The 25,774-nt window shown below is 42.9% G+C and overlaps 2 protein-coding genes and 1 non-coding gene across 6 annotated transcripts in view; all 3 read right to left on the bottom strand.

The window, feature by feature from the left end:
• Positions 1–612: 612 nt before the first annotated feature.
• TMED6 (transmembrane p24 trafficking protein 6) lies at positions 613–23,610 on the bottom strand. 2 transcript variants are annotated; one of them, XM_060185234.1, is made up of 5 exons: positions 22,612–23,610; positions 18,617–18,809; positions 14,468–14,594; positions 10,793–10,944; positions 613–1,186 (listed from the first exon to the last, which is right to left on the bottom strand). In XM_060185234.1, the coding sequence occupies exons 1-5, from the start codon at positions 22,662–22,664 to the stop codon at positions 956–958; spliced, it is 756 nt and encodes a 251-aa protein (XP_060041217.1). In that variant the 5' UTR covers positions 22,665–23,610; the 3' UTR covers positions 613–955. The 2 variants fall into 2 exon arrangements, with proteins under 2 accessions (XP_060041217.1, XP_007524649.1); XM_007524587.3 differs by lacking the exon at positions 22,612–23,610 and having other exon boundaries at positions 18,617–18,963.
• On the bottom strand, positions 10,244–10,320 carry LOC132537357 (small nucleolar RNA SNORD55/SNORD39). The gene has a single exon (XR_009548800.1). It is a non-coding gene; the product is annotated as a small nucleolar RNA SNORD55/SNORD39 (small nucleolar RNA).
• A 1,181-nt stretch (positions 23,611–24,791) lies between the features above and the next one.
• Positions 24,792–25,774, bottom strand: part of TERF2 (telomeric repeat binding factor 2) — a 37,459-nt gene continuing 36,476 nt past the window's right edge. For all 3 annotated transcript variants that reach the window (XM_016188820.2, XM_060185232.1, XM_007524586.3), the window contains exon 10: positions 24,792–25,067. In XM_016188820.2, the coding sequence (XP_016044306.1) occupies positions 24,909–25,067 (159 nt within the window). In that variant the 3' untranslated portion in view covers positions 24,792–24,908. The remainder of the gene's footprint in view (positions 25,068–25,774) is intronic.

Here is a 25,774-nt window from a genome sequence, read left to right as displayed (position 1 = left end):
GTCTATGTTTCTCTCCCCCTCTCTGTCTTCTCCTCACTCCATTTCTCTCTGTCCTATCCAACAACGAACGACATCAACAACAATAACCACAACAAGGGCAACAAAAGGGGGAAAAAATGGCCTCCAGGAGCAGTGGATTCATGGTGCAGGCACCAAGCCCTAGCAATAACCCTGTAGGCAAAAGAAAAAAAGGCACTATTCTTTTTATATGCAACCTATAAAATTTACCTTTATATGTCTTCGCTCAATTTTTCCAGCTCTTCCAAGTTTCTCTGTTAACTTTTAAATAACCTTAACGGACTTAAGGACTATGGGGCTATTAAATGGTGAAGTGTTGGGAGTTGGGCGGTAGCGCAGCAGGTTAAGCGCACGTGGCCCCCAAAGCACAAGGACCAGCTTAAAGATCCTGTTAGAGCCTCTGGCTCCCCACCTACAGGGGGGTCACTTCACAAGCAGTGAAGCAGGTCTGCAGGTGTCTGTCTTTCCCCTTTTCTATCTTCCTGTCCTCCATTTCTCTCTGTCCTATCTAACGATGACATCAATAACTACAACAAGGGCAACAAAAGAAAAAATATATATATATTTTTAAATGATGAAGTGTTTAGTTAATGATAGCTTCTTTCCCATCCTGTTCATTGCTAGGGCTCCATAAAGCCTGGTGAACTGCCGGGGAAAATACCCCCAATGCTTCCCTCATGCAGTTGGAAGCCAGGCTCAAACCTGGGTTGGATGGAAGGCAAAGCAGGTGAGCTGTTAGCAACCTGGTAGTAGCATTTAGTAAATACTGTAGAAATAATCAGAACTAAACCATAACGTGTTTTTAATTTTATTGTCAACTTTTCTTTTGTAGATGAGGACAATAAAACTTGCTGATGAGATTTTTTTTTCCAATAATTTTCAAAGCTGATTTAAACAAAACTGTCTCAGAAAAGAGCCAGGATACTGTCCTCTTTGTTTAGCATCTTGGCTTCTTTGTGTCTGTTGTTGGATCACTGAAAAGGCGCTTCAAGAAATATAACTGTAGGACCCCAGAAAGAACAATAACAAGACTCTGGGCAATTGACCACCAGTTGACATAATTATAATTTGATTGGAGAAGGAAAAAGTCAGCCGTTTTTCTCATGCGTGCAAAGTTGTAGTGTCTCCACATGTGAAAGATATTCTTTTGCACCTTTCGTGTACTCTCCTATGGGAAAGAAAATGAAATTGAAAATGGGGGCCTCCCTACTTCCTAACCCTGCCCAGTCTAGACTCACCTGGGTGTCCACTAGCACTACCTATAAGTTTAATAACTCATGTTTACAAGATACATATTGACTTTTTTATTTATAAAATGGAAATAATTGACAAGACCATAGGATAAGAGGGGTACAATTGCACACAGTTACCACCACCAGAACTCCCTATCCCCTCCCCTCCCCTGGTAGCTTTCCTATTCTTTATCCCTCTGGGAGTATGGACCCAGGGTCATCATGGGGTGCAGAAGGTGGAAGGTCTGGCTTCTGTAATTGCTTCCCTGGTAGACATGGGCGTTGACAGGTCGATCCATACTCGCAGCCTGCCTCTTTCTTTCCCTAGTGGGGTAGGGGGTCTGGGCAAGTAGTGCTCCAGGACATATTGGTGAGGTCGGCTACCCAGTAAAGTCAGGTTGGCATCATGGTAGCATCTGGAACCTAGTGGACTACTCCAGCTCCGCAGCTGAAGATCTGGTATGTGCTCTGTCCTTTCTGTAGCCTGTTCTGGCTTATATGTGATCTGCAGTTTTCCTTTTTTGTTGCTTTGACCCTTCCTGTATGCTTCCTCAACCACTGGCCCTGAAATCCCCCCCTCACTCTATATTCCCAGCGTTTAAGCAGCTGCTTTGCAGAGAGAAAGTCGGGACGTGCTCTCATGGTGCCATCTTGGTTGCCATCTAAGTTGACTTCTGTAGATGTTGAAACTCCTAGCTTTGCTGTATATGAAAGAATGGGGGAGGAGTAGGTGGCAGTGCACTTGATTGATGCACATATTAACCTTGCACAGGTACCCTCGTTCTAGCCCCTGGTCCACACCTGAAGGTGGAAAAGAGGTGGGGGCCTGGGCAATGGCATACCCAGTTAAGCACACCTAGTACTGTGCACAAGGATTCTGGTTCAGTCCCCCGCCCCCCACCTCCAACAGGGACACTTCGCAGGCACTGAAATGGACTTGTAGGTGTCTATCTCCCCTCAATGTCTCAACATCTTTCTGTCCTCTCAAATAAAATAGAAGAAAAAAGGTGAAACTGAAACTTAAGTCATGCAAGTTTGGTGCTCTACCACCGTGGTTTTCCCTGGCCTAAGAAAATAACTTACAGTGAAAATATAAATGCCTAAGCTCTAGAGTACAGTTCCAGAGTCTTCAGATTTAGGCATGTATATCGCATTTGCAATTAAAGGGCCAGATAGTACTGATAAATCAGGCATTATAGGCCATACAGTCTATTGCAACTAATAAACTGCCATTAGAGCCCTAAAGCAACTATGTAATTGTCAAATGACCATGACTGTTCCAGGAAAAATTCATTTATAAAACCAAGCAGTGATTGGCAGGGGTAGACAGCATAATGGCTATACAAAGAAACTCTCATGCCTGAGGCTCCAGGGTCCCAGGTTCAGTCCCCTGCACCACCATAAGCCAGAGCTGAGCAGTGCTCTGGTAAAAAAAATAAATAACAAGCAGTGGAATGTTGTATATCAAGGAGACTATCAAGAAAATAAGGTAGGGCAGGCAGATGGTGCCTTGTTGATCATACACATTATTTTAAAAATGTTGTTACTGGATAGGAACAGAAATTGAGAGGGGAAGAGGCAGTAGAGAGGGAAAGAGACAGACACCTGCAGCCCAGCTTCACCACTTGTGAAGCTTTCCCCCTGCAGGTGGGGATCAGAGGTCCTTGTGCACCATAATATGTGCACCTCACTGTCAAGGATCTCGGTTCGGGCCCCGGCTTCAAGCCCCCAGCTCCCCACCTGCAGGGGAGTCGTTTCACAGGCGGTGAAGCAGGTCTGCAGATGTCTATCTTTGTCTCTCCCTCTCTGTCTTCCCCTCCTCTCTCCATTTCTCTCTGTTCTATCAACAACAATGACATCAATAACAAGAACAACAATAATTACAACAATAAAACATAAAAAACTAAAAAAATATATGTACACCTAACCAGGTGCACCACCGCCTGGCCCCAGTCATACACATTACAGTGCACAAGGACTAGGGTTCAAGTCCCCATCTTCAGGAGGGGAAGCTTCATAAGTGGTGAAGCAGTGTTGTAGGAGTCTCTTTCCCTGTTTACCCCTTCCCTCTCATTTTCTCTATCAAAAATAATTTTTTTTTTAATGAGGGTGGTCCAGGAGGTGGTGTAGTGGATAAAGCATTAGACTCAATCATGGGGTCTTGAGTTCAGTCCCTGACAGCACATGTACTTGAGTGACATCTGGTTCTTTCCTTCTCTCTCATAAGTAAAATCTTGAAAAAAAGAAAATGGGAGTAGGTAGCTTAAAGATTATGTAAAATAATTTCATACCTGGGAGTTGGACAGTAGTGTAGCGGGTTAAGCTCACATGGCACAAAGCGCAAGGACCGGCGTAAGGACCCAGTTCGAGCCCCTGGCTCCCCACCTGCAGGGGAGTCGCTTCAATGGAGGTGAAACAGGCCTGCAGGTGTCTTTCTCTCCTCTCTGTCTCCCCCTCCTCTCCATTTCTCTCTGTCCTATCTAACAATGACGACACCAATAACAACAACAATAAAAACGGGCAACAAAAGGGAAAATACAATTAAAAAATAATAATTTCATACCTGAGGCTCTTAGATCTCAAGTTCAATCTCTAGCACCACAATAAACCAGAGCTAAGCAGTGCTCTGGTAAAAAATAGTAAGACTGAAGAGATAGTATAATGGTTATGCAATGGGACTTTGATGCCTCAGGTACCAAAGGTCTCAAATTAAATCCTCTGTATAACCATAAACCAAATCTGAGCAATGATCTGGTAAAACCAAAGGAAATGAAAATACAAAGAATGAATGAAAATAACACATTAAGAATATGTGTGTGTGTGGTCTGGGAGGTGGTACAGTGATAAAGCTTTGGACTCTCAAGCATGAGGTCCTGAGTTCGATCCCCAGCAGCACATGTGCCAGAGTGATGTCTGGTTCTTTCTCCTCTTACCTTTCTCATTAATAAATAAATAAAATCTTAAAAAAAAAAAGGTGTGTGTAAAATGCTTTTTTTTTTGGGGGGGGTATGCAGGTTATCACTGAATTTGGGTACCTACCCAGTGGCTCCACCTCCTCATCTGACAGCCTTTTTTTTTTTTTTAATATTTATTTATTTATTCCCTTTTGTTGTCCTTGTTATTTTATTGTTGTAGTTATTATTGATGTCATCGTTGTTGGAGAGGACAGAGAGAAATGGAGAGAGGAGGGGAAGAGAGAGGGGGAGTGAAAGACAGACACCTGCAGACCTGCTTCACCGCCTGTGAAGCGACTCCCCTGCAGGTGGGGAGCCAGGGCTCAAACCGGGATCCTTCCTCCGGTCCTTGTGCTTTGCGCCACCTGCGCTTAACCCGCTGCGCTACTGCCTGACTCCCCTTTTTTTTTTTTTTTTAATATTTTATTTGTTAGAAAGATAGGAGGAGAAAGAGAAAGAACCAGACATCACTCTGGTACATGTGCTGTATGTGCTGTCAGGGATTTAACTCATGCTTGAGAGCCCAATGCTATATCCACTGTGCCACCTACCAAACCACAGCCTTTTTTTTTTTTTCTCTTTTTCTTTCTATTGGAGACAAAAATAGGAAGAAAGAGATACCTACAGCACTATTTCACTGTTTGTGAAATTTTCCCCTTGTAGCTGGGGACTAGGGACTTGAACCCAGATCTTAAGGCATGGTAGTGTGTACTTTACCATATTTTAATTTTTTTATTGTAGTTATTATTGTTATTGTAGTTGATGTTGTTGCTGTTAGGACAGAAATGGAGAGAGGAGGGAAGACAGGAGACTCCCCTACAGGTGGGGAGTCGGGGGCTCAAACCGGAATCCTTATGCCGGTCCTTGTGCTTTGCGCCACCTGCGCTTAACCCGCTGTGCTACCGCCAGACTCCCATTTTAATTGTTTCTAATGAAAGAAATATACAGAGAAAGATCAGAGCACTACTCAGCTCTGGTATATGGTGATGCAGGGGATTGAACCTGGGATATCCGGAGCCTCAGGTATAAGTCTCTTTGCATAACCATTATGCTATCTTAACACTTAATCCACTCCACTACCTCCCCGTCCTTTTTTTTATTTATTATTTATTTTATTTATTTATTCCCTTTTGTTGCCCTTGTTGTTTTATTGTTGTAGTTATTGTTGTTGTCGTTGTTGGATAGGACAGAGAGAAATAGAGGAGGGGAAGACAAAGAGGAGGAGAGAAAGATAGACACCTGCAGACCTACTTCACCGCCTATGAAGTGACTCCCCTGCAGGTGGGGAGCCGGGGTTGGAACCGGGATCCTTATGCCGGTCCTTGTGCTTTGCGCCACCTGCACTTAGCCCGCTGTACTACAGCCCTACTCCCCCCTTTTTTTTTAAATATTTTATTTATTCCCTTTGTTGCCCTTGTTGTTTTATTGTTGTAGTTATTATTGTTGTTGTCGTTGTTGGATAGGACAGAAAGAAGTGGAAAGAGGAGGGGAAGACAGAGGGGGGAGAGAAAGACACCTGCAGACCTGCTTCACCGCCTGTGAAGTGACTCCTCTGCAGGTGGGGAGCCGGGGCTCGAACCAGGATCCTCATGTTGGTCCTTGTGCTTTGCGCCACCTGTGCTTAACCCTCTGCTCTACAGCCTGACTCCCCGTCCTCTTGTTTTTTATCAGAGCTTTGCTGAGCTCTGGTTCCAGAGGTTGAACCTGAGACTCCAAGCCTTAGCATGAAAGTCTATTGCGTAAACATTTATGGTTAATAACAGCACTGGTACATAGCATAATGGTCATATAGACACTCTGATGCCTGAGGTTCCAAAGTCCCACGTTCATTCCCCTGCACAGGCTGAGCAGTGGTCAGGTAAAAACGTAAAATAAATAAATAAACTCAACAACAAAAAGATCTCTCCTAGGGAGACTGTGTAAGAGTTACACAAAAGGATTTCATGCCTGGAGCTGTGAGGTCCCTGTTTCACTCCCCAGTACCACTATAAGCCAGAACTGAGCAGTGCTCTGGTGTTTATCTCATTTTTTTTTTTTTTAAAAAGGGGTGGATCTGGATAGGGTCACATTGGGTTAAGTGCACTTGTTACTATGCATAAGGACTGTTGGATCTTCAAGCATAATGTACTGAGTTTGATCTCCAGCAATGCATATATAAGAGTGATGTTCTGATTTTTCACTCCCTCTTTCATTGTCATTAATTAGCTAATTAAAAACAAGATATCTTGGGGATCAGGCGGTAGTGAAGTGGGTTAAGCGCACATGGTGCAAAGTGCAAGGACCGGTGTAAGGATCTCAGTTCGAGCCCCCATCTCCCTACCTGCAGGTGGTGAAGCAGGTTTGTGGGTATCTATCTTTCTCCCTCTCTGTCTCCCCTCCAGTCTCCATTTCTCTGTCGTATCAGACATCAATGACATCAATAATAACAATAATAATAATCACAACAACAGCCACAAAAGGGAAAAGAATAGCCTCCAGGAGCAGTGGATTCATGGTATAGGCACTGAGCCCCAGCAATAACCCTGGAGGCAAAAAAAGAAAAAAAAATGTCTGTGTGTTGGGTGGTGTGGCATAACTGGTTGAGTGTACATGTTGCCATACCCAAGGACCCAGGTTCAGTCCCCACCCACAGGACTGCAGGTGTTTCTTTCTCTCCCTCCCTATACCTTCTCTTGATTTTTCTCTGTCCCTGATAAATAATAAACAAAATGTAAAAAAGAAATAATGAGACATCTTAATTTAAATGGCTCATTTGGATAATATGCTGCTTTGCCCTGAATATGCCCTAAGTTAGAACTCAGTCCCCACCACATCCAAAGAAGCTTGAGTGCTGTGGCCTCTTTCACATGCTTTCTCTGCCTGTCTCTACCTAAAACAAAACAAGTCGTCATTCTGGAAGGCCGACTTGAGTGCACACATTACCATGCACAAGGATCCAGGTTCAAGAGAAGGAGAGAGACAGATACCTGCAGCACCACTGGTACACCACCCTCAAAGCTTTCCTCCTGAAGGCTTGAACTTCAGTCTTTGGGCATTGTAACATGTGCACTAAACTAGGTGTGCCACCACCCAGCTCTAAGGGAGGATACTTTATGAGCCCTAAAGCAGGTCTCCAGGTGTCTCTTTCCTTATCTTCCCCTCCCCTCTCAATTTTTCTCTGTCCTATCGAATAAAACAGAATGAAGGAAAAGAAGAAAGTAATAAAAAAAAAAAAAAAAAGGCTGCTGGGAGTGGTGGACTCATGCTAGCACCAAGTCCCAGTGACAACCCTGGCAAAAATAATAATAGGGGGCTGGGTGGTGGTGCTATTGGTTAAGCGCACATGGCGCAAAGCGCAAGGGCCAGCATAAGGATCCAGGTTGGAGCCCCCAGCCTTCCACCTGCAGGGGTGTTACTTGGCAAGTGGTGAAGCAGCTATGCAGGTGTCTGTCTTTCTCTCCCTCTCTCTGTCTTCCCCTCCTCTCTCCATTTCTCTCTGTCCTGTCCAACAACAATGACATCAATAATAATTACAACAATAAAAAACAACAAGGGTAACAAAATGGGAAAAATGTCCTCCAAGAGCAGTGGATTTGTAGTGCAGGCACCGAGTCCTAGAAGCATGTGAAAAGATGCTTAACCTCATTGGTCATTATGGAGATGCATATCAAAACCACAAGGTACATTCAGCTAAGCTGTCAGTAATAAAAATTAGGAGCAAATACAGTTCTCATACACTGTTCATGAGAATGTGAAATTAGCCACTGTGAAAAAAGATTCACAACTTCTCATAAAGTTAACAGTTACCATATGTTCCAGCAGTATAATAACCCATAACCCAGAACTACATAACTGAAAATGTTCTTGCCATGTAGGCTTTTTTTAAAAAAAATCTTTATTTATTGGATAGAGACAGCCAAAAATCTAGAGGGGAGGGGGTGATAGAGAGGGAGAGAGACAGAGAGACACCTGCAGCACTGCTTAACCACTTGTGAAACTTTCCCTCTGTAGGGGGCTTGAACCAGGGTCATTGCACATTGTAACATGAGACTCAACCAGGTGCACCACCACCCGGCCCCCCCATAAATGAAAATATTTACACAAAGACTTGTGCAAATGTCAATATATAACAACTGACAAATGTATAAAATGTATATCTACACAACAGAATGTTGCTGACAACAACAACAAAAAAGAATGAAGCACTAATACATACTGTTGTGTGGATGAACTTTTTTTTTAAATTGCCACCACCAGGATTATACACAACGAATTCACTGCTCTTAGTTGCCACTTCTTTTTCTTTTCCTCCCTTCCTCCTCTTCTTCCCTCTTTTTTGTAAAAAACATTTTATTTATTTATTAATTAATGAGAGAGATAGGAAGAGAGAGAAAGAACCAGACATCAATCTGGTATATGTGTGGCTGGGAATAGAACTCAGGACCTCATGCTTGAGAGTCCAACACCTTATCCACTGTGCCACCTCCCAGACCACCTCTTCTTCCCTCTTTCCTCTCATTCTCTTTCTTACTTTCTCTTTTTTTAAATATTGATCTATTCCCTTTTGTTGCCCTTGTTTTATTGTTGTAGTTATTATTGTTGTTATTGATGTCGTTGTTGTTGAATAGGACAGAGAGGAGGGAAAGACAGAGGGAGAGAAAGATAGACACCTGCAGACCTGCTTCACCGCTTGTGAAGTGACTCCCCTGCAGGTGGGGAGCTGGGGACTCGAACTGGGATCCTTACCCCGGTCCTTGCGCTTTGCGCCACCTGCACTTAACCTGCTGAGCTACCGCCCGACTCCCACTTTCTCTTTTTTTATAGAGACAGAGAAATTGAGGTGGAAGAGAGACCTGCAGCATTGTTTACCCACTGGTAAAGCTTGCCCCTGGGACCTGGGGCTTGAACCTGGGTCCTTGAGCATGTAAGTTATGTGCTCTACTGTTTTCATCACCACCCTACCCTGTGGATGAACTTTGGAATATACTAAATGAAAGAAGCTATACACAAATGACTACTGTATGATTTCATTCATGAAATGGACAGAATAGGGTGGAGGTAGATAGCATAGTGGTTATGCATTCCTGAAGCTCCAAAGTCCCAGGTTCAATCCCCTGCAAAACCATAAGCGAGAGCTGAGCAGTGTTCTGGTTAAAAAAAGGGGGGGGGGGCGGGTTTGGTAGGTGGCGCAGTAGCTAACACCCTAGACTCTCAGACATGAGGTCCTGAGTTCAATCCCCGGCAGCACATGTACCAGAGTGATGTCCGGTTCTTTATCTCTCTCCTCCTATATTTCTCATTAATAAATATTTTTTAAAAAAGGGGTGGGGAGTCATGGGCGGTGTTGCAGCGGGTTAATTGCACATGGTGCAAAGGACAGGCGTAAGGATCGACATCAATAACTACAACAATAAAACAAGGGCAACCAAAAGGAATAAATAAATATATTTTTAAAAGGTGTGGGGGGGAGTTGGGCAGTAGCAGTGGGTAAAGTGCACGTGGCGTGAAGCTCAAGGACCGGCTCAAGGATCTCAGTTAGAGCCCCAGGCTTCCCACCTGCAGGGGAGTCGCTTCACAGGCGGGGAAGTAATTCTGCAGGTGTCTATCTTTTCTCTCCCCTTCTCTGTCTTCCCCTCCTATCTCTATTTCTCTCTGTCCTATCTAACAATGATGACAGCAATAACAACAATAATAATAATTACAACAACAACAACAAAACAAGGGCAACAAAAGGGAAAATTAAAAAATAAAAAATGCACAGAATAGGTAAATTAATTATAGAGATGGGGTGAGAGACTAGAAAATAATGACTTCATAGATACATAGTTGCATTTTGGGGTAATGAAATTGTGGAATTAGGTGCTGGTGATTGTTGCAGGACTTCAGGAATACACAAAGAAGCACTGAATTGTATGCTTTATTATTTTGATTGCTGTGGATCAAACTTGGGGACCTATCAATTTGAAATATGTGCCCTACCACTAAGTTACAATCCCAGCTCAACTGTGTGCTTTAAAATGGTGAATTGAGAAGTAATAAATTTTATCAGGTTTTTTTTTCCATATACTCCATTCTGCAAGGTTGGCTTCCTCACCACATACTTGGATAGCAGCATTATCAAGATGTTATCATACACAAAATTTTATCAGTTTTTTAAAACAAATGTGTCAGATCTGGGTTTTGAGCTGTAGTTTGCCAGTCATTGGAATATAACAAATTAATTGTCAGTTCAAGAATGAAGTCTAGAGCACCAGACTTGTAAGCATGACGTATCAAGTCTGGTCTCTAGCATCACATATGCCAGAGGGATCCTCTCACTCTCTGTCCTCGGTCATTAATGAATAAATCTTTTCTTTTTTAATGAAGAATTTCATGAACCCCAAGTCATTAAAAGTAAGGGACTCAAGTGGGGGTATAGCATAATGGTTATGCAAACAGACTCTCATGCCTGAGTCTCCAAAGTCCCAGGTTCAATCCCCCGCACCACCATAAACCAGAGCTGAACAGTGCTCTGGTTAAAAAATAATAATAATAAATAAAAAGTAAGGGACTCAAATTCCCTTGCTCAACTGAGCTTCCACAGATTTTTCTCTCCCACAAAGCATTTACCTCAATTGCATCCAGAGTATCATTCAGTTGTTTTCTTTTATTCTCCTGTTTGTGGTCCATCTCAGGGTCCTCATAGAAGACTCCAAAGTTGAGGTATACTTGCACAGAACCAAAGTGATTTTGCTGATTTTTTAGACAAAGCTGATAAAAACCTGTAGGAATTCTGAGATCATCACCAAGTCTTGGTCTACCATTTGTTGTCATCCCAGCTTCCAGATCTCCCTAGCAAGATACGTACTGTGTTAAATGTGCTACTACAGCATTTTTTTGTCATTGCTGAGGCTTCACTGATTTGGGCTGACTTTTTAGATAGAGAGGGCCAGAGAAATAGCATAATAATAATAATACAAAAGACTGGGGGCCAGGTGATGGTGCACATGGTTAAGTGCACACTACAAGGACCCGGGTTTAAGCTCCTGGTCCCCACCTGCAGGGGGAAAGCTTCACGAGTGCTGAAGCAGGGCTGCAGTTGTCTCTCTCTCTCTCTCCCTCTCTATTTCCCCCTCCTCTCTCAATTTCTGTCTGTCTGTATCCATTAATAAGTAATAATAATAATAAAATTAAAAATAATGCAAAAGACTTTCATGCCTGAAGCTTTTATGTCCCAGATTTAATCCCTTGTATCTCTGTAAATTAGAGCACCATTCTGGTTAAAAAGAGAAAGGCATACACATCTTTTTTAGATGAATGTGTTTGGTTCCTTAGGATTCCCCAGCAGTGGAATTGTACAGTCATAGGGCAGGTCCACTTCTAGCCTTCTAAGAATTCTCCAGACTGATCTCCACAAGGGTTGGACCAACTTAACATTCCCACCAGCAGTGCAGGAAGGTTCCTTTGCCCCCACACCTCTCCAGCATCATGGAGGAGGATTTAAGTGGGGGTTTAGAATGTCTTGCAGGCGGCTGGAGAGACAGCATAATGGTTATGCAAAAAGACTTTCATACCTAAAGCTCTGAGGTTCCCAGTTCAGTCCCCAGCACCACCATAAACCAGGTCTGTGCAGTGCTCTGGTGTTTCTGTGTCTTTCTCTCTGTATCTCTCATTAAAATAAAGTAAAATATTGGGGGTTGGGGCGGTAGCGCAGCAGGTTAAGCGCACATGGCGCAAAGCGCAAGACCTGCATAAGGATCCTGGTTCAAACCCCTGGCTCCCCACAACAAGGGCAACAAAACGGAATAGATAAATTTAAAAAATAAATTTTAGAAAAAAATATTTATGGGGAGTTGGGCGGTAGCGCAGTGGGTTAAGCACATGGTAGCGCAAAGCGCAAGGACCGGCTTAAGGATCCCGGTTCGAGCCCCCGGCTCCCTACCTGCAAGGGAGTCCCTTCACAGGCGGTGAAGCAGGTCTGCAGGTGTCTTTCTCTCCACCTCTCTGTCTTCCCCTCCTCTCTCCATTTCTCTCTGTCCTATCCAACAATGACGACATCAATAATAAATAATAACTACAACAATAAAAAAATATTTATGTTTTATTGTTGTTGTCCTTGTTGGATAGGATAGAGAGAAATGGAGAGAGAAAGGGGAAGACAGAGGGGGAAAGATAGACATCTGCAGACCTGCTTCACCACCTGTGAAGTGACTCCCCTGAATATGGGGAGCTGGGGGCTGGAACAGGGATCCTTATACCGGTCCTTGCACTTTGTGCCACCTGTGCTTAACCCGCTGCACTACCACCCGACTCCCAATACATAACACTTTATTTATGAGAGTGAGGAGATAGCACAAGAGCTTCATTGTGGCACATGTGATGATAGGGATTGAATTCAGGACCTTATTCATGCTTGAGAGTCCAATGTGTTGGCCACTGTGCCATCTCCTGGGCTGCAATAAATAAAATTTTACTTATTTATTTTTGCCTCCATGGTTATAGCTGGGGCTTGATGCCGGCACTACAAATCCACTGCACCTGGCAGACTTTTTTTTTTTTCCATTTTTGGCCAGGACAGAGAGAAACTGAGAGGGGAGAGGGAGATAGGGAGAAAGCTATCTGAAGACCTGCTTCACTGCTTCTGAAGCATCCCCCCCCCGCAGGTGGGGAGTGGACTTGAACCCAGATCCTTGGGCTGATCCTTGCACTTAGTATTATGTGCACTTAACTGGATGAGTCACTGCCTGGCCCCCCAATAAACATAATTTTAAACTTTTTTCATACACTTGACCTGCAAAGAGCAGTTAAGACTAGCTGATACTGTCAGTGCTCTGTCTGGCAGTGGGGATTTTCTGGGTGATTAGAGAAGTACTTATTGTGGAGTGTGAATATTTTTACATGGTTTATCATTTCCTTTTGTTCTGAGTCTACTTTTGGCAACTGAGTCTACTTTTTGGCTCAGATATCCTGATGATTAGAAATAAATGCTATCCCTAAAAAAAAAGAAAGAAAAAGTGCAGAGTAGATAGCATAATGCTTATGCAAATAGACTCTCATTGCCTGAGGCTCCAAAGTCCCAGGTTCAATCCCCTGCAAAATCATAAGCCAGAGCTGAGCAGTGCTCTGGTAAAAAAATAAATAAATAAAAAATAAAGGAGGCCTAAAGAAATAAATGCTAGGAGTCAGGTGGTAGTGCAGCAGGTTAAGCACAGGTGGAGCCAAGCGCAAGGACTAGCATTAAGGATCCCGGTTCTAGCCCCCGGCTACCCACCTGTAGGGTAGTCACTTCACAGGCAGTGAAGCAGGTCTACAGGTGTCTATCTTTCTCTACCCCTCTCTATCTTCCCCCCTCCATTTCTCTCTGTCCTATCCAATAGCAAGGACATCAATAATAATAACTACAACAATAGGAAAAAAAGGGTAACAAAAGGGAATACATAAAATTAAAAGAAATAAATGCTGTGGGAGTCAGGTGGTAGCGCAGTGGGTTAAGTGCAAGTGATGCAAAGCGCAAGGACTGGCATAAGGATACCGGTTTGAGCCCCTGGCTCCCCACCTGCAGGGGAGTCGCTTCACAAATGGTAAAGCAGGTCAGCAGGTGTCTAGCTTTCTCTCCCCCTCTCTGTCCTCCCCCTCCTCTCTCCATTGCTCTCTGTCCTATCCAACAACAACACCATCAATAATAATTATTACTACATCAATAAAACAACGAGGGCAACAAAAGGGAATAAATAAATATAAAAAATTTAAAAAAAGAAAGAAATGCTATCCAACACATTCATTAATTAAAATGTTATAGTATAATATACGTCTTTCTGTTTTGGTCACTTTCCCATAATCTGATTAGCTGGGTGGTGAGGAAGATAAATATGAGTTTCAGCATCATGGAATTATAGTTAGCTACCTGGAGAGTCTTCCCAAGCTGCTAGTGGACTGGTTTTTTTAAAGACAATTTTATTTACTTATTTAATCAGAATACTGCTCAACTCTGGCTGATGGTGGTGAGGGAATTTGAACCTGGGACTTTGGAACCTCAGACAGGAGAGTCTCTTTGCATAACCACTATGCTGTCTACCCTCTCCCGGCTACTAGACTGTTGCTTAATGTCTTGTGCCATTTGCAATCTTGAGGAAAACTAGTTTTTGATGGTGAAGGTTATATCTGTTTTTCTTACGGTTTAACTATCCATAGGTGAAAAAGCCTAGAGCTTTTTACATCTCAATTAATTTCAATACTTCCCCACTATTACTTTTAGTTTCAAAGCAACTTAATGACTGTTAACATATTTGGGTGACAAAAACAGACCTGTCTCTTGGGTAGAGAAGTTAATCTGGCCCCGAACGTTCTGAGAGGTGTCTATGAGGAAACCCTGTGGCGTATGTGCGGTGGCAGCAATTTGCCGATCATGTGACATTCCCAGTGTTCGCTGAACCTGCCAAGACACATCAAAGGGGAAAAACAATCTTTTGTACATCACCAAGAAGCTAGCTTAGATTGACATCTTCACAGTGGTCCCCTCTCTTTTAATAAGATTTATTTATGGGAGTCGCATGTGGCAGAAAACGGAAGGACCGGAGTAAGGATCCCGGTTCGAGCCCCGGCTCCCCACCTGTAGGAGGTTGCTTTGCAGGCGGAGAAGCAGGTCTACAGGTGTCTATCTTTCTCTCCCCCTCTGTTTTCCCCTCCTCTCTCCATTTCTTTCTGTCCTATCCAACAACAACGACATCAATAACAACAACAATAATCACTACAACAATAAAAAACAACTAGGGCAACAAAAGGGAATAAATAAATATATATATATAAGATTGATTTATTTATATGAGAAACGAGAAGAAAGAGCCAAAGCATCACTCTGGCACATGCACTGGACTCAATCAAGCTCAGGACCTCATGCTTAAGAGCCCAACACCATATCCACTGTGCCTCTTCATAGTGATTCTCAATCTGGGGTGGGACTGCCTAGCCTTCTCTGTGGATATTATTTGAGATAGTAGTGATGTGGGGTTATGGAAAATCGAGCAGTACTAAACATGCTGCCACATTCAAAGTATTATATTAGGGCTAGGGAAATATTTTTCCTGGGAAAGGCACCTGTTTTGCCAAACAGGAGACCCAGGTTTGAGCCCTGACCCCCACAGCACTGGAGGAAGCTTCAGTTCTCTTTTTATTTTATTTTTTTATTATCTTTATTTGTTGGATAGAGACAGCCAGAAATCAAGAGGGAAGGGGGAGAGGGAGAGAGGGAGAAAGACCCACAGCCCTGTTTCACCACTCACAAAGCTTTCCCCATGCAGATGGGGACCAGGGGCTTGAACTCAAGCCCTTGCATGTTGTAACACGTGATCAACTGTGTGTACCACTATGCGGCCCAGCACTTCATTCTATGGTGTTTCTTCCTCTTTCCAACACACCACTCCTCCCAAGTTCTCTTTCCTTTTTGATTTTTGCCTGCCTACCCCCTATTTCCCCCCACCCCAATTTCTTTTTCAGCTAGAGCATTGCTCAGCTTTAGTTTATGGTAGTGTTGGGAATTGAACATGGGGCCTCTAGGGCCTCAGGCCTTAGAGTCACTGTACCTAAATAGTGCTATTTCCATGGCTCTTCTCTCTCACTCTATCTGAAAAAAGTCATTCCAGAGAAGTGGCATCCTGGCACCCAAAAGAAACAAACAAAAAAGCCAAATAGCATTGCAGAACAAAGAATTTACCCAAATTCCAGTGGCATCTCTGATAAGAAGACATGTCTTAGATGTCTGATATGTATCTTTTGGCATTTGTAATTCTAGCTGTTCAGTTCTTGGCTGAACTCATTTGGTTTTGACTTCCCTGATGGTATTGCAGATTTTGGGCTTCCTTGATGCTTGGGAGCAAAATATAAAAGCACTCAGTAGGTATTTGTCCCCAAGCTTCATCCCCTCCACCCACTATGGTTATTGCTGGGGCTTAGTGAATGAATGGCAATGCTGCCACTCATGGAAGCTTTTTTTTTTTTTTTTCCCTTGTTTATTTATAGAGATGGAGAGGAGAAAGACACCTGTAGCAATGCTTCATTGCTCATGAAGCTTCCCCCAGTAGATAGTGATTGGGGCCTTGAACCTGAGTTGAAGGCACTTGCCCATGGTAATGTATGCCCTCTGTTGGGTTCCCAACTACCTTACACCACCACCCACCAAGCTGGATCTTGATAAACTCAAGCTGCAGTGAGCTTATCAGTAGCTACTGTTCTAATATAAATTCACAGATTAGAATGAATTCTGTGGGGGTCTGGCAGTAGCACAGTGGGTTAAGTGCACATGGCGCAAAGCGCAAGGACCAGCACAAGGATCCCAGTTCCAGCCCCCCCACTCCCCACCTGCAGGGGGATTGCTTCACAAGTGGTGAAGCAGGTTTGAAGGTGTCTTTCTCTCCCACACTCTCTGTCTTCTCTCGATTTCTCTCTCTCCTATCTAGCAATGACAGAAATAAGAACAACAACAATAATAATAATGATAAAACAAAAGGGAAAATATAGATTCCAGGAGCAGTGGATTCGTAGTGCAGGCACCAAGCCCCAGCAATAACCATGGAATCTGGAATAACCATGGAAAAAAAAGAATGTGTGGTTCAGGAGGTGGCACAGTGGATAAAGCACTGGATTCTCAGCCATGAGGTCCTGAGTTTGATCCCCGGCAGTACATGTACCAGAGTGATGTCTGGTTCTTTCTCTCCTCCTATCTTTCTCATGAATAAATAAACAAATGCTTTTAAAAAAGGAATAAACTATGTAATTTGAAATAAATTTTAAGCTACAGTGGAATAAGATCAATATTATTCTTTACTATGTAAACAAAAATTAAAAGATAATAGGTGAGAGCCTGGCGGTGGTGTAGTGGGTTAAGCACACATGGCGCTAAGCACAAGGGCACAAGGATCCCAGTTCTAGCCCTTGGCTCCCCACCTGCAGGGGAGTCACTTTACAGGTGGTGAAGCAGGTCTGCAGGTGTCTATCTTTCTCTCCCTCTGTCTTCTCATCCTCCCTCCATTTCTCTCTGTCCTATCCAACAACGACAACGACAGCAATAACAACAATAATAATAACAAGAACAACGACGATAAACAAGGGCAATGAGAGGGGAAAACAATTTTTAAAAAGTGGAAAAAAAGGGAGTCGGGCTGTAGCACAGCGGGTTAAGCGCAGGTGGCGCAAGGCACAAGGACTGGCGTAAGGATCCCGATTTGAGCCCCGGCTCCCCACCTGCAGGGGAGTCGCTTCACAGGCGGTGAAGCAGGTCTGCAGGTGTCTATCTTTCTCTCCTCCTCTCTGTCTTCCCCTCCTCTCTCCATTTCTCTCTGTCCTATCCAACAATGACAACAACAGTAATAACTACAACAATAAAACAACAAGGGCAACAAAGGGAATAAATAAATAAAATAAATATCTTAAAAAAAATTAAAAAAAATGGAAAAAAAATAACAGTCTCCTCAGATAAAGAACAAAGAGGGAGTAGATAGCATAGTGGTTATGCAAAGACACTCTCATGCCTGAGGCTCCAAAGTCCCAGGTTCAAACCCACAACACACACACACACACACACACACACACACACACACACACACAAAGAATAAAGGGGGCTGGGTGGGTAGCACATCTCCTTGAGCTCACTATTATAGTGTTCAATGGCCCAGGTTCACATCCTGATACCCTACATGCAGAGGGGGAAGCTTCATAATCAGTGAAACAGTGCTATAGGTGTCTCTCTCCTCTAGAGGTTTCCCCCACCATTTCAATTTCTATCTCTATATGAATTAATATATATATATATATTTTTTAAAAAAAGAAAATGAGCATCTTCTAACTTTACCACCAATCTTACCAGCCTCAAGCAATGTGATCAAAGACTACAGGATGAAAGTATTGATATTTTGTCTGTGAACAGGCAGCTTAAAAAAAAATTAACCTTTCTAAAAGAAACAGGTCTGAACAGAGAATTCTTGAACCTGTGATTCTCTGACTTGTCTGCATTGCCCTGAAAGACAAAAGTAAACATCATCGCCTCTCAGACCTTTGTAAGCTGAAGCATCTTTCTTTGTGGTCTCCAGGTTTGTTCCCCAAGTTTCATGTAACATTTCATTTGGCTTTATACCTTACATCTCTATTGTCTTAAGATTTAAAAAATATTATTCCCAAACCCAAGTAAATGTGACTGATGGTTGACACTCTAAGAAGGAGCACCCTGTTTATGTCAGGCTATGAGCTTACTTCAGTGCTCCCCCAACTTGAGAAGCCAAGCCATATGTTTAGTGAACACTCCATTAAGTTTCCATCTAGCTTCAGGTCCATTTCATTAACAGATGGCAATCACAGCATAATAAAGCAAACCAAGACCTTCTGCTTATCTTAAACCTGATCCACTTTACAAAAAGAAACAAAAAAAGCAAGCTCCTAGTCATAGGAGCAAGCCCAAATACCCACCTCATAACTGAAATAGAAGTATCCAGTCTGGTGGGCAAATTGCCAAAAGCATTCCATGCCTCCTGGAGGAATCATAATGGAGAAATCGTATCTGTCTGCTCCACGGAAGAGCGGCTGGTCCCCTGAACCACTCAGAGGTTCTGTCTTCTGACTCCTTGCAGAGGTTATGAGATTCAGAACCACCAGTCCAGCCCTAAAGAGCAAAGAAAACATGCTGCTTCTGGAGACTGTTCTGCAAGTGACTGCTTACAGCCCAGTAGAACCAAATAATTTAGTCCTCTTCCAGGGTAATCATTAACTCCACAAGTCACACTTAAGCCAGTTTCAGGGCCACACACAGGTAGATATTCCATAATAGAACTGGCACGAGAGTTAGTGAGAAAGCTCCTCTGGATAGTGAGCCTATTCTATTATGTGAAACACAGGATCGAACCCGGTGCTGGGGGAAGTCTTGGTGCACGTTCATTTGGGCTCATTTTTCAGTTCATGCTTCCTGGGGGTAAAACACTGAGTTTATTTAGACTCATCTGAATATACTGGCAAAGGTTGACTTGGGAGATTTTTCTATCATGTCAAATTACTAGAAAAAAACTTTTTGGGAGGCCAGGCAGTAGTAGCACAGTGGGTTAAGTGCACACGGTGTGAAGAACAAGGACCAGAGTAAGGATCCCATTTTGAGCCCCTGGCTTCTCACTTGCAGGAGGTGGGTGTCGCTTCACAGGTGGTCTGCGGGTGTCTTTTTTAAAAAAAATATTTATTATTCCCTTTTGTTGCCCTTGTTTTATTATTGTAGCTATTATTGTTATTGATGTCGTCATTGGATAGGACAGAGAGAAATGGAGAGAGGAAAGGAAGACAGAGAGGGGGAGAGATAGACACTTGCAGACCTACTTCACCGCCTGTGAAGCGATTCCCCTGCAGATGGGGAGCCCGGGTTCGAACCGGGATCCTTAAGCCAGTCCTTGAGCTTCTCGCCATGTGTGCTTAACCCTCTGTGCTACCACCCAGCCCCCAACATACATTTATTTATTTATTTATTTATTTATTTATTTATTTATCACCAGAGCACTGTTCAGCTCTGGCTTATAGTGGTGCGGGGGATTGAACCTGGGACTTTGGAGCCTCAAGCATGAGAGTGTTTGCATAACCATCATGCTATCTACCTTCAGCCCAACATACAATTAAAAAAAATTTTTTTTTTCAAGGGAGTCGGGCGGCAGCACAGCGGATTAAGAGCAGGTGGTGCAAAGTGCAGGGACCAGCGTAAGGATCCTGGTTTGAGCCCCTGGCTCCCCACCTGCAGGGAAGTCCCTTCACAGGAGGTGAAGCAGGTCTGCAGGTGTCTTCCCCTCCTCTCTCCGTTTCTCTCTATACTATCCAACATCAAGAACAGTAATAACTATGACAATAAAACAAGGGCAACAAAAGGAAATAAATATTTTTAAAAAATCTTAAAAATAAATTTTCAAGAGAAAGAGACCAAAACACTGCTCAGCTCTGGTATATAAAGTTATCAAGAACTGAATCTGGGACTTCTAGGGACTCAGGCATGGAAGTTGGTGTGTTACCATAATAACTCCAAGGCCCTGTATGTAGAAATTTAAATGGATAGACACTAAAGAGCAAGAGCATTATCTCCTCCACTGATAATTTTCTTACTCCTCCCCCCGCCCCCCATTCCTGGGACTTAACTGCTCCAGCTCAGCAAAATACCAAATTATACCACCATGCTATAATGACTGGGGCTCAAATTTGGGTCACATGCATGGCGAAGCAGGCATGAGGTGAGTTTATCTCACCAGCACAATCCTCTTTGTTCTACTACTTAGTGGATAAGACATCTAAAGTAACCGAAAAACTAATTCTTATCAGAGCACTGTTTAACTTTGGCTTATGGTGGTGCTGGGGATTGAACCTGGGACCTTTGGTGTCCCAGGCACAAAAGGCTTTTTTGTAGTCATTATGCAATTTCCTCAGCCCTCCAAGACTAACTCAACTTACTGTGCTGTTCAAATCCTTGATTAAAAAAATATTTATTGATTGATTATTGGATAGAGACAGAGAGAAATTGAGAGGGGAGGGGGAAATAGAGGTAGACATACCTGTAGCCCTGCTTCACCACTCACGAAGCTTTCCCCCTTCAGGCTGGGACCAGGGGCTTGAAGCCAGGTCCCTGTGCACTGTAGTGTGTGTGTTTAATCAGGTGCACCACTGCCTGACCCCACTTATTCTTTTCTTTTTTTTTTTTATTTCTTTATTGGGGAATTAATGTTTTACATTCAACAGTAAATACAATAGTTTGTACATGCATAACATTCCCCAGTTTCCCATTTAACAATACAACCCCCACTAGGTCCTCTTGGACCTGTATTCTCCCTACCCACCAACCCCCACCCCAGAGTCTTTTACTTTGGTGCTACACGCCAATTCCATTTCAGGTTCCTTTTTTTTTTTTTTCCCCTTCTGATCTTGTTTTTCAACCTCTGCCTGAGAGTGAGATCATCCCATATTCATCCTTCTGTTTCTGACTTATTTCACTTAACATGAATTTTTCAAGGTCCATCCAAGATCGGCTGAAAACGGTGAAGTCACCATTTTTTACAGCTGAGTAGTATTCCATTGTGTATATAGACCACAACTTGCTCAGCCACTCATCTGTTGTTGGACACCTGGGTTGCTTCCAGGTTTTGGCTGTTACAAATTGTGCTGCCAAGAACATATGTGTACACAGATCTTTTTGGATGGGTGTGTTGGGTTCCTTAGGATATATCCCCAGGAGGGGAATTGCAGGGTCATAGGGTAGGTCCATTTCTAGCCTTGTGAGAGTTCTCCAGACTGTTCTCCACAGAGGTTGGACCAATTGACATTCCCACCAGCAGTGTAGGAGGGTTCCTTTGACCCCACACTCTCTCCAGCATTTGCTGCTGTTACCTTTTCTGATGTATGACATTCTCACAGGAGTGAAGTGGTATCTCATTGTTGTCACCCCATTTTATTTTATTTTTATATTGTTGTAGTTATTGATGTCATCATTGTTGGATAGGACAGAGAGAAATGGAGAGGAGGGGAAGACAGAGAAGGGGAGAGAAAGATAGACACCTGCAGACCTGCTTCACCGCCTGTGTAGCAACTCCCCTGCAGGTGGGGAGCCAGGGGCTTGAACCAGGATCCTTAACGCTGGTCCTTGCACTTTGCACCATGTGCGCTTAACCCACTGTGCTACTGCCCAACTCCCGGCCCCACTTTTTTAATCTACAATACCTGCAGACCTGCTTCACTGCCTGTGAAGCGACTCCCCTGCAGGTGGGGAGCCAGGGCTCGAACCGGGATCCTTAAGCCAGTCCTTGCACTTTGCGACACCTGCTCTTAACCTGCTGTGCTACAGCCTGACTCCCAACTTAAAAAAAAAAAAATATTCCCTTTAGTTGCCCTTGTTGTTTTATTGTTGTAGTCATTATTATTATTGATATCACTGTTGTTGTTGGATAGGACAGAAATAGAGAGGAGGGGAAGACAGAGAGGGGTAGAGAAAGATAGACACCTGCAGACCTGTTTCACCACTTGTGAAGCGACTCTGCAGGTGGGGAGCTGGGGGCTCGAACCGGGATCCTTACACCTATCCTTGCGCTTTCCGCCATGTGTGCTTAACCCGCTGTGCTACTGCCCAATTCCCTACAACTTCTATAGTACCCACAAGAGGGCTCTCTGGATAGCCACTGAGCTAAGAGACTTATCAGCACAGGGTTATTTTGAATATTTATTGTTTTACAAGAACACTGCTCAGCTCTGACTTATAATACTGAGGACTGAATCCCAGACCTCTGGTGCTTCAGACCATGAATTTTTTTTTTTTTTTTTTTTGCATAACCATCATGCTATGTCCCTGCCTTTGTCTTTCTTTCTTTTTTTTTTTTTTTAATATTTTATTTATTTATTCCCTTTTGTTGCCCTACCTTTGTCTTTCTTACAGAAGCCCTAGATGGAGGTACTATTACCTTGTGTAACAGAGATGAGAAAACACATTCAGAGAATCCAGTGGAGAAAGCATGAGGTCCTGAGTTCAGTTCCTGGCATCACATGTACCACAGTGATGCTCTAGTTCTTTTTCTTCCTTATTAAAGTACATGTATTAAAAAAGAGAAAACAAAAACAAAAACAGAGACTTTGGTTGACATCAAACAAACACAGCTGGCAAAGCTGAGACTGAGTGGGCTTCACACGCTTATCCATCAGCAGTGTTTCTGTTAGTCTCTAAGCTCTGACAAAATCTAGATGTTTTTACTTCAGCCATAAATCTAACAGACAAAATATTATGGCACTTTGGAGGGACAGGGGTTCTGCTGAAGTCATCTCCAAGGTTAAAGTCAGAAAGACGAGGCGATTTCTTAGTATACAGTGTAACGGGAAACTTTACCCTGCCTGAATCCTACCACTGTCATGGACATTACAGTGACTTAGATTCAGAAAAACAATCATCAGTTCACGGTAAGTTTTATGGTTGCACACACTTCAGTCACATCATAATAAAAATAAAGCAAGTTATGTTAAAGCCTGTTAATGGATCTGTGCAAATTTCAGAAACATGGTTTAGGGTTATTTTGCTTCATAAATGCATCAGTGTTGCCTGTCAATCTAGGCCATGTCACCTAATGTAAGTTGAGGGGGAGAAAAGCTTCTGAATCCAATTCCATTTATTATAAGACAGTCAGAAGATGGCTGCAGCAAGAGGAGACCAAGTTATCGCCTTAGTGCAGTTTCATTTGGAGTTAACTGAGAGAAACCAATTTCATTTGAAGTTAACTGAGAGAAACCAAGTTCCTAAACACAAAATTAAGAGACAACAAAGATGTACAAAATTTCTAACTTGTAACCAAAGGATGAATTAAAAAAAAAATTTTTTTTTTTGCATTTCTTTACACTTTGCCTTCAGTCACTCAAAAGTGAGAACGGGGGATTCTTCCCTTTTTATGTAAGTATTACATGTGGAAATGAATATTAAATCAAGACAGATCTTCCATATTTCTGTTCCACATGGCTTTTAGAGTTATAACATCCAATATGTTTGGTTGACCTTAACTTCTTAGCAGTCAACAAGGTTCAGCAAAGCTTGTTCAATATCCTGTTACCTTCAGCTGTTCATATGCGCTGTCCTGCAATTAAACAGCTACTTATATGAGAGAAGCAAGACTTTAATGAATGCTACAAGTTATTGACAATAATTTCCATATTTAGAAAAAAGGATTACAGAAAACATTTTACTAATTTTTTCCTTTTTTTTTTTTTTGCTAAAAAGACAGTCTTAAAGGATGTCTGAGACAGCAAGCACAACAGAGTACAAAAGGAGAAGGGACTGTTGGATTCCACTGCAAGACACACAGCATTATTAGGGAACCAGGGGAAGCAACCATTTCACAGAAAAATGTAATTCGGCATTTATAATCAATCAGGTTTCGTTTTTAAGCTTTAAAAGTTTAGCATAAGGAAGGGAATTGTAAAGAGACAATAGGGAAATGGCTAAACTTATCTACAATCACCATTTTACAAAGGGGGGAAAAACACATTGGTTCATCCAGATGAGAAGTGGAAGTTAAACCTGTCTATGCAGTCCCACAGATATTAAGAGCAAATGCAGGGCAGTCAGGTCTCAAGTCTCTTAATGTCAACTGTGAACAGTTTTTTTTTTTTTTTTTTTAAACCAGAGCACTTCTCAGCTCTGGTTTATGGTGGTGTGGGGGATTGAACCTGGGACTTTGGTGTCTCAGGCATGAGCGTCTGTTTGCACAACCATTATATTACCTACCCCCACCCAATAAACAGTTTTTAAAAGCCAGGACTGGTTATCTCATCAGCTGTGGCTCATGACAAAGTTCCTTGGCATTTGCATCAGGAAGTCAGCTTTACCTGGCATAAGTTCACTCCAAGTAATGTTCATGTTGCTGGTTTTAACAGGTCATGGAGTTACAAATGGCTCCACCATTTCTTAGGAGAAGGTTCTACCAATTATCAGGGATTTAAGTTCAAGCAAACCACTAAAGAAGGGAAATACTAGTGATATTCTGGCACTGTACAAGCTATGTGCCTATCACCTCTGCCAAGAACATGGGGTAGATTTGGCTTTGTTTTTCCGCTCCATGATCTTCAACAGTGGTAAAATAAAAGTGGAAACTCCCTCACATCAGAGGAGGATGCTCAAAATTCTTATCCCAGCCAGATTCTGGAAGGAACAACAGACTAATAGGGGCTATTATTAGGAACCATGCTCCTGTAAATTCTGTGGAACTGAAAGTCTCCTTTAGTTCATGCCAAGTCTTTTCATGGTCCGCCAGCGATCCTTAATCATCACAGCCGTTCGATTAACAAATGGGTAATTTTTAGAAATGACAGCCCAGTTTCCTTCTCCATATTTCAGCACTCCAGCTTTGATCCACTCACTTTCTTCTACAGTCCACTTCTGCAAAAGAAAACTAAGATTTATCAAGACCTATGTTTTCACTTACTATTTTTTATTTCCTTTTGTTGCTCTTGTTTTATTGTTGTAGTTATTATTGATGTCATTGTTGTTGGATAGGACAGAGAGAAATGGAGAGGGGAGGGAAAGACAGAGAGGAGGAGAAAAAGATAGACACCTGCAGACTTGCTTCACAGCTTGTGAAAGGACTCCTCTGCAGGTGGGGAGCTGGGGGCTCACACCGGGATCCTTACACATATCCTTGAGCTTTGTGCCACATGCGCTTAACCCGCTGTGCTACCACCTGACTCCCTTACTAGTTTTTTTTAACCAGAGCACTGTTCAGCTCTGGCTTATGGTGGTGCAGGGGATTTAACCTGGAACTCTGGAGCCTCTGGAATGAGAGTCTGTAGAACCATTATGATATCTACCCTTCGCCTTCGCTTACTCATATTTATATGATAAAGATGTAAATTCAAGATGCTACAAGAGGTTTGGGAAGATAGCATAATAGTTATACAAAAGGCTTTCATGCCTGAGGCACCAAGGATGCTACAAGAATACTCTGAAATCTGGTCCCCATTGTTTTTTAAGAGTAAAGGGGGAGGGAAAGGAAAGATAGCAATGTTCCACCATCTAGGGAGCTCTCCTAATGCTGTCCATGGAGTTCTCATGTGATGCTGGGGCTCACACCTAGGACCTCCTGCATG

The sequence above is a fragment of the Erinaceus europaeus genome, chromosome 2, assembly GCF_950295315.1.
Source record: "Erinaceus europaeus chromosome 2, mEriEur2.1, whole genome shotgun sequence".
In the NCBI taxonomy this organism is placed as follows: domain Eukaryota; kingdom Metazoa; phylum Chordata; class Mammalia; order Eulipotyphla; family Erinaceidae; genus Erinaceus; species Erinaceus europaeus.
This window is presented reverse-complemented; position numbering and strand designations above follow the sequence as displayed.